The sequence below is a fragment of the Antrostomus carolinensis genome, unplaced genomic scaffold (genome assembly GCF_000700745.2).
Source record: "Antrostomus carolinensis isolate BGI_N321 unplaced genomic scaffold, ASM70074v2 scaffold16200, whole genome shotgun sequence".
Classification (NCBI taxonomy): Eukaryota; Metazoa; Chordata; class Aves; order Caprimulgiformes; family Caprimulgidae; genus Antrostomus; species Antrostomus carolinensis.
In genome coordinates, this window is record NW_010287858.1 from 2,052 (window position 1) to 11,025 (window position 8,974).

General features: G+C 49.2%; 1 protein-coding gene across 1 annotated transcript in view; it reads right to left on the minus strand.

The window, feature by feature from the left end:
- Positions 1 to 637: 637 nt before the first annotated feature.
- SLC38A12 (solute carrier family 38 member 12) overlaps positions 638 to 8,974 on the minus strand; it is a gene marked incomplete at its 5' end in the record, with an annotated part of 39,711 nt that continues 31,374 nt past the window's right edge. Inside the window, one exon of the mRNA XM_010164622.1 lies at positions 638 to 1,398. Within this exon, the coding sequence (XP_010162924.1) occupies positions 638 to 1,398 (761 nt within the window). The remainder of the gene's footprint in view (positions 1,399 to 8,974) is intronic.

Genomic DNA, 8,974 nt, shown 5'->3' on the forward strand with positions numbered 1-8,974 from the left:
TAAGCAAAAGCTGGCAGATCCCAGGCAATCCGTGGTGTGCAAAAAAAATGCCTCTAGAAAAAGAAAATGTAAAAGAACACAAAATTATTTTTGTCTGAATTAGGGCTATGCTCACCCTAACTTCTTCCCTCATGGTACAGGAGGTTGGTTGGGAGGGGTGTCAGCAGACAGAAGACACTCAATTCCCCCAAATTCCTGCTAGATTCTGCACAGCATGTCTCTGCCTTTGGGAAAAGGGATTTTAGCTGCTTAGTGTGGTGAGCAGCCAAGGCTGGCTGCTCTCCTGTGCGCTGGGACCTGCAGCACCCAGGGAGCAGCTGTAGGGATGGAGAGAGTGAAGCTCCAACAGAGCTGAAGGCAGAAATGGCTGGACACGGGTTAATTGTGCAGGCTGCCAAGGGCTCAGCCCCATGGCTTTTGTATAGCAGGTCTGAGAACCAGGACTGTAACAAGGCCAACTCTGCTCCATCCACACCCAAAATGGAGTGGAGAAAGTCTGTCTCCAGGTCTAACCTGTGCCCATGACCTGGAAACTTCCCTTCATGTTGCCTCTCCCCCCACTCCACAGTCCCAGAGTGGAGAGCTGAAATGCTGAAGTCTCTGGAGGCCAGGAGGTGAGCGTGCTGCTACCCCCACATCAGAGTTTTGACTCGCTCAGGACGATGTTTGCAGTCACAAACACAAAGCAAGAAAAGCCCCATATGAGCACAAACACAATCCAGAAGGTGTGTCGGAAAGGGGAGAGGTGCTTGTTAACCGTCCCGCTGCCGAAGACCAGCTGAGTGTCCTTCCGACTGCAGTATGCCAGGAAAGCTGGGATGAGATACTGGATCCCATTCCCAGCATAGGCTCCTGTGATCCCCACCAAGGACTCCAGATCGTGGGTGCAGAAAGCCACCAGCACTGGGGGGATCAACGTGATGGCAGGAAAGACAATCCTATCCACCACCCATGGGTAGGTCCCCCCTTCTCTATGAAAAAGGGTCTTCCAGTTGTTGCGCAGGGTGACCGCGATGATGGGGAAGTTGGTGCTGATGGTGAAGACGGGGAAGAGGCCTAGGAAGTAGCGAATGAAGGCGACGTTGATGATCTCGCAGTTGGTGAAGTTGAGGGTGTACATGTCCATGAGGGTGTCATTGCGGAAGCAGTAAATGGCAGTGAAGGACAGGAGGCTGTAGAAAGCCAGGATCAGGATGTAATCGAGCAGCACGAGCTTGTTGACATGCTTCTTCTTGGAGATGGGCGTGATGAGGGATGGCAGGGAGTGCTGGCACATGAAGGAGTAGACACACACCCCAAAGAGATTGCGGATGCCCGACAGCTGGGCCATGGACGGGTGACCTTCAGCTTGGCCTCTGCTGATGCGGATGAGGGCCAGAATAATCATGAGGATGAAAGCTGGAGAGAAAGAAGGTTTCAGGTCAAGCCCAGGTCTGTGCTCCCCATGACCCTCCTCCCATCGGCACCGGCAGCCTTGGCATCAGCTCTCCCTCCTGCTCCTTATCGCTGGAGAAGGTGGTACATCAAAGGTGAGGTGCACAGGAATTAATCACGATTTGCTTTCAGTGCTAGTCAGCAGATAAGGGAATGGGCTCGGGACTGCCTTTGGCAGGCAGCTCCCTCCAATCTCCTTCCTGCAGGGACTCACTCTCCCACCCCTGATAGCAAACAGCTGCTCTGGGCCCTTCAGAAGAGCAACACTAACATGGCTGTTTGAACCTTGAAGGCTCTCACTCTCCATGGATGCTTCTGCCATGCAGAAGATTAAGCAATTTCTAACTGGTGATATTTAGCCAGAGATGTTTGAGCTCTGACCTCTAAAGAAAGAAAAGATTAAACCTGGCTGCACTCAACCCTGGTGATACTCCTACACATCTGCAACTGGACTAATGTTTCCAAGACCTCACCTACATATGTAGGAAGATGCATGGGAGCAGCAGCTACTACCGAGCTTTCCTCTCCCTGTGATCTGTCAAGCACGATAGAGCAAGAACTAGCCAGCCATTTCCCGGGCAGGAGGAACAGGCTGTCTGTAGTTAATCCCAGGGTGGAAAAGACAGTCTGGAAGGGACTAAAGCAGCACACTGTAAGACTGCTATTAAAATTCATCACTTCTAGGCACAAAGTCTGCTCGTCTACCCTTCATTTATGCCAAGGAAAAGCCTAACAACATTTTACAAAGCTTATCACAAAAAAGCGACGTGCTATGGACAAAAATGAATTGAGGAGCTTGGGCTAATGCCCTTATTTACTCCGCTGGTGAAAATTTGAGCCAGAAGCAGTTCCTGCTTGACTGTTATTCCTAGCATGGCACATAAAACCAGCAGAAAACTAATTTTGGTGTCACAAAAATCACATCAACCTGGGAAAGATGATCATCAGCCGCTGGAGTTAACAAGGAGCAGGGGGGGAAAAAAAAAACCTGCCTGGCAGGGCAGCAAGCAGCAAGATTTACAGTCTGGTGCTGGCAATGGATGGGCCACTGTGGCTTGCAGAGAGCTGTCTCCTGCGCTGGTTTGAGGTGTCAAAGCACAGCTGTGAATCATCAGGTAATGAAAAAAATAACAAAATGCTGAGACTACTACTATGGGCAACTCTGAATGTCATAAATATAAATACAGAGGAATTAAAGAGGAGGCTGGCCACGGGCGCTGTGAGCCGGGCAGGCTCGCGGTGGGGTGACCAGGACACGTGTTTGCTCTGTGCTCGGTACTGCTCTGCCTGACACAGGCAGCTGGAGATGGAGAACCCTGCCAGGAATGGGACTAGAAAAGATAGTTACAGAGCAGGTAGTGAACGCTGCCTCTTTTGTTCCCAGCGAGACCAGATTAACCTTAACTGACCATCTCCTCCTGCGCTCTCCCAGCGCTCTCCAAAACCCCGTTTCTCCTCTCACAGCAATCCTCCTTTTCTTCCTGTGGCCACCACCAGCTTCACGCTGGGCCCTCACCAAGCCACATACTGCATCTCATCTTGTGCTGCCTCAGAAATCTCTTGCTTCCAACTGTTTCCCAGTGACGGGGCAAGTCTAAGCACTCTCCGTGAACACTGGACTGATGACAGCAGATCCATTCCTTCACAGCACCGTGAGATCCAGGCCACTTTGGGAGTGCTGGGCTCTATTTACTTCCCCAAGAGCAGTCACAGAGGGTTATGGAAAGCAACAGCTCATTGCTCTGGGGGTGTGCAATTCCCCTTGCCTTCACTCAAGCCAGCAAGCAAGGTGAACAGAGGTAGGGTTGTTGTGCCTCCCCTGTTGCTCCCTGGAGAGGAGACTCCTGCCAGCCGTGTCTGCTGGAGCAAGGTGGCCTGAGAGAGTTGTGTTCCAGGTGATGTGGCATCAGCTGTGCAGCCTACAAGGCCGACAAGGTGCCCAGAGCAACAAGTTAACACAGGTTAGGCAGCTCTGGAAATAGGCTGAGACCATTCCTGTCCCTCTTGCTTGGAAGAGGTGGCTGGCCTCTGAAGCTCAATCCTGAGCAGACCCTGGATCTGGATTAGGTGTCACTGCAGAAGTCTCACACCTCTTCCCCTGCACACTATAGACAGTAAATCTTCACCTGCTTTGCTCAGAGTGAAGAATGAACTATTTCCATCCTCCAACTCACTCTTGCCCTTGGCTGAAAACCCCACTTTCTGCACCAATGTGAGCAGGACCAGTTCAGAGGAACCTCCAGGCTTGTGCCCCATCCTCAGAGCATCTCTTCAGTTAAGAGACCCATAGGTTCTCCTCAGCCCCAGCATGTGTTTTTCTGATAGGGAGCACTGAAGAATCAGGTTTCCAATGGATTCCCTAAATGGTGGATAGAAGTCTATTGTTTAAGAAGCTAGAATTCATAACACCCTTATTTTTCTTTAAATACTTCTTTCAGAAATTAAACCTATTAAAAGTCAAAGTTACCAGGAGTGATAATCTAAGATCTAAACTGGCACTGTTTCCAACAAGGCGAGCTGTGCTCCTCCTGCCCTAGCATTGGTGCTCTGCAGGTACATGATCTGTGAGAGAGGTGGTGCTGGGTAAACTGGAAGCCTCCTCTGCACAATTCCAGCCCCAGAGGAGACCACAGCAGCCCTGTCCCAATGGTTGGGTTTTCTCTCACTCCCTGCAGCAGAAGAGTCTCTCACTCCTGGAACCACAGAGCTAAAACATTTGCATGCCACATTTATCTGCCTGTCCCTGGGAGGAGGCAAGCCTCAAAATGAAACTCTCAAATCTAGTTATGCTGGATAATAAACCAAGATGAAAAGAAGATGACAGACTCTGACTGACTGGCAGCTTTGAGCAGACAAGAGGCAGCTCGAGATCCTGCTCACATCCTCCTCCTCCTCTACCTGGGACACCAGGCTGAAGGCACAGTCACACCACACTATTTCAAGTCACCTACAGTTGCCACATGAACTAACAGTGTTTCCTCACCACAAGGACCCAGGCAAAGTCAGACATGGATTCATAAAAAAAGCCTCAATCTGTTCCTCTGCAGGACAGAGGATATAAGCACCATGGTCCAGGGATGAAACATCTTCAGATACCATGACCAACAGCACTAAGAGCCACAAAGCGAGGTGGACAGCGATGCTACCATGGATTGTTAGTAGGCTACATTAAAACTTTGTTTTATACAAGTGCTTCAAAAGTGATCAAGGGTTTTTCTTGTCCTGATGTTTTAACAGTGCCAGACCTGCTCCAAACGCACACGCCACACAGAGGGTTTGCAGTCAATGAGGCACAGAGGACACTTCAAACTCATCTCATCTTTTCTCCTCTAGAGGTCTGAGCACCCTTTTTACCGAAGGATGTAAGTGAAACTGGAGGGGAGGGGGAGAGAAGGAGGAGATTATGCCATAAAGGAAAAGTTGTGATGAATCTCATCACTGCTGCCCAACTGCCTCCCCGACAGACCCCTCCTCGCACTCGTTGAGGTGCAAACGCTGCCTCTTCTCAAAGCAGACCTTGCAGACAGCTACTGCTGCCTGTCCTGCTCGACTCAGATGTTGATTCAGAGATAGGGCAGCTCTGCTATGGTTCTTGCAGGTGTAAAAAGGATGAATATGGATGAACACACAACCAAGTAAGAGCATTTTGAGAAATATGGGAGTCTGGGGATATTAAAAAATACGTTTTTGTGAGCTTTGATAGAAGCATAACAGAGCTGCAGAGAAGCAGTGAAGATAATTTAGTCGTTCTAAGTTTAAGGATTGTTTTGCAGAGTCAGTGCAAACACTTCTGTAAATGAAAAATACTGTCTTGTACCTGAGCTTCATCTGTCTGCGGAAAGGCTATTGCAGAAAAACCAAAGTAAGTCCAAGGCTGAAACAAAGCCATGTCCTGGTAGGATCCTGGAAGAACTGATGCTCAGACTGAGTTTCTGGCTTAACCCTCCCTTGCACCCTTGGCAAGACACTATGCTTTTGAGATGTTTCACTTGGTGCCCCACATCTCTTTCTCTATTGGCATGTGGAAAATAATGGAGGAGATCCTGAACTGAGCTGGGGAACTGGGAGGAGAGAGATGCTCTGCCAGGTAATTCAGCAAGAGGTGGCTTGGCAAGGGGGAAGCAAGCTCAGAAGTGAGGGTTTGCAGAACTGTGACACTGGACAATGTCCCTGTGATCCCAGGAAGGAGGGTCAGAGACAGATGTTGCCTCCCAGGTTCAACAGTGAACTTTGACTTTCAAAGCACTGGTCCCAGTTAAAAACAAGGATGGTTTTATTGGCTGAAAGCATGGGGTCAGACAACCACAAACCAGGGATTAGTAAAAGATTTACTGGAGAGAAAAAAAAACAAAACAAAACCCACATAAAACAAAGCAAAGGTTACATGACAACCACTTGTATGTTAAGAGTCAGAAAGGTAAAAACAGCAAAAGAATGCTCTTGCACACCCATTCACCACAGCTCGGGTCTCATCTTTTCCAACTCTGTCCCCACTCTCACTCCTCCTTCCATGAGCAAAGCCTGGTGAGAACATCACCGTACCCACCTTCCAGGGATGCAGAGAGGCAGTGGTGTGCAGCCACAGCACCCCGCTGCCTGCGGAGCAGCCCACGCCTGGCTGCTCCCCTACCCCCACCCACAGCCATTCCTTTAAGCAGGCACCACGTTGTGCTGCTGCCACATTTGCGGCGGGGCCATCCGTCACCGCCGGCCGATGGGGTGACAGAGCTTTCTTGTCGAAGCGGAGAATCAATATGCCAGGAAATAATGATAATGAATCACCCTTTCACAACGCACGCCACTCGCCTCCCTTTTCATACATTTGGCGGCATGATGGATTCCAAGAGGAGGACATTTTCATGAGCTTCCTGAACCCATTTGCTTTGGAAGGAGGAAGATCTCTCCCCACCTTAACCTTGATCCTGATCCTTCATAGAGCTGAAACACAGCAGACCACTGTTGAGCAGAGGAACAGATCTCATTTAGGCAGCTCTTTCAGGAGAGACAGCATAAAAGCCAGAGCATCTGCTCTGTATGTATTGAACAGTCCAGCATCGTGTCAAAACAGTCTTACCTCTGCATCCCTACCCAACACTTGTGTTGTCTACTACACTACTGATGTCTTTCCAGGATGCTGGTGCTCCACCTCAGTTAGCTGCTTTCTATCAGTGTTCTGGGCAAATTTAAGAGCCCACTGCAACTCTGGAACTGCTGTGGCATTTGAAGTATTAAAGCCTGGCTGGAGTTCACCACGCTGGCAGAACAAAGGAACTGAAATTAAGACATTGATTCTTAAATTTAAAACTCAGCTACGCAGTTTTTCCCACAGAAGCTATATCCCATGACTTTTTCATGACCTCCACCTCTCTGTAAACTCCACAGCAGCAACTGATAAATTTCTCCAACCTTCAGAGGAGGTTTCTATATGAAATGACAGCAAAGAGGTAACACGAAAACCAGGTTTGCTCCAACAGATGCGGGAGCTGGAGTAGTTAAGGATCAGATTTGGCAATGAGAGAGTCTAAAACACCGTCTTGAGGAAGATGAAGGATTTATGAGCACAGACTGTGGGGAAGCAAGACTGATATGGTCACAGAAGACAGCAATGCTCTGGAGAGAGATGTCAGAAGGAGAAAAGGAGGGAAATGACTTCCCAGAAGAAAGGTATGAGCAAAAGTTGTGGGACATCAGTGTGGCTCCTTCCTCTAATGGGACTTGCAGGGACAGTGTTACTCTCCCTGCCCCAAAGCCTAAGGGCAGAGGACAGTTGGTTATACAGCAGGGGAAGGAGAGCCACATGTTGGGCAAGTTAAGATCACAGAAATGTGATGCAGCTTACCAGGAAGGCAAGAAAAAGTCTCTCTGGCACCTTCACTCCCCTGCCATCTCAGCCACCCTGCTAGGTTTGGCTAGCTCCTGCCCCAACCATCTCAGACACTACCACTGCCCTGGTCTCATGGCCCAGCTTTTTTTCATCAACTGGGACAGGGTTTGCTAGGTGATAACCAAAATTTACAAGTAGCCTCCTCTACCGTGGTAACAACTCCTGCCATGAAACCAGTGGAACTGCTCCTTCTCAGTCCCCATCAGCTGGTCTTCACAGACATCTGCACACCAGTAGCAGTTCACAGGGAGAAAAACGGCTCTGCACTCTGGTGTTTATCACAGATGCTTTATCTCAACATATGGGAAGGAAAGAGCAGCCAGCGAGGCTTGTTTGCTTCTGGTGGAAAATTACCCGCGTAGTTTATTGTCCTCTCTCCTCCAGTCACCTTTGGCAGAAGCACCATAAAGCCTCTGCAACCGGGACTCATCTCTGAGCTCTGCTGTTGACTTGGTCTATTAGCTTTGACAGTCACTTCTCTCTCCATTTGAGAATTTACTCTTCTGCGAGAAGGGCAGTTGCATGCCACACACCCACCCTGAAAACCTGTGTGGGCAGCATCATCTGGACCCTTTTGCAGGGCTGAATGTGTCCTTATGTTTTCAGCTCCCCTTCTCCAGCTCTCAGACCCATCAGATTGTCTCCTGCTGCCTTGATAAAGTGCTCTTTTCAGGAACGTCGGTTCCTCAGGCAGGATCTCAGCGGTCCTGTTCAGCACCGCATGTCACTCTCCATCTGTGTCTGAAGCGAACAAGGCTCTTTCACTCACACAGGCACTGCTTCACCCCACTGCCCCCCACAAACAGCACTGAAATGAGCTCCTCAGCCAACAACTCTGAAAGCAGGCATGACAGGAGCACAGCCTTTTAACTAATTCTTCATAAATATATTCACTTCTCTTAGTGAATTATTTACCCTGGGCTCTGGCAGCAGCTTTCTCTGCTCCAGAAAGGATGCAAGAACGTGAAGTAACTTTGTTGAAGAAGCTTGTCAGAATGAACATGCAACAGTGTCCTGATTTACAGTCCAATTTGTTCTTCCTTGCTACTCCTGTATGGCCTGCTCTGTGAAAGGAAAGGGGCAGAGATCAAACTGGTCCCTCCTTAAGCTGTTTGCTCAAAGCTCCATTTTTTATGCAGAAAAGAGGCCACCTTGAGGACTGTGGACACTGGCAGACTAATCTCTCTGCAGCAGATTGGAAACACAGGACTTCAGATAACTGTCACCCCCTCCTATATCAGCCTCTGCTGTAATTCTCAGACTCTGCAGCTGAAAGGACATAGCAGAGTGACTCCTGGTTTCTGCACTTCATCGACTCCAGCATGGTTGGTTTAAGCCAGCTAAGGATGGCAGCGACAGTCAGGAGAGCAGCTGAAACCTGCTCATGAAGTGAGATGATCTGAGACCAGTTCTCTGCAGAGAAGTTGCTGGGGAGTCCTGTAAAGAGCAGGATTATGGTGGAGACTGCAGAACAATCAGAGAAATTAGTAGATATGGAAAGCCAGCCTCACCAGCAAGCTTTGGAGAACCCTCTCCTAGTTCCTTCCCAGGATGCCTTCTACCAAGTTATCCTGGAAGGGGATAGGACAGAGGAAAAAAATAGAGCTTAACACAGACTCTCTGGCTATTCTTGCCCTTTACCCCTCCACCTTACTG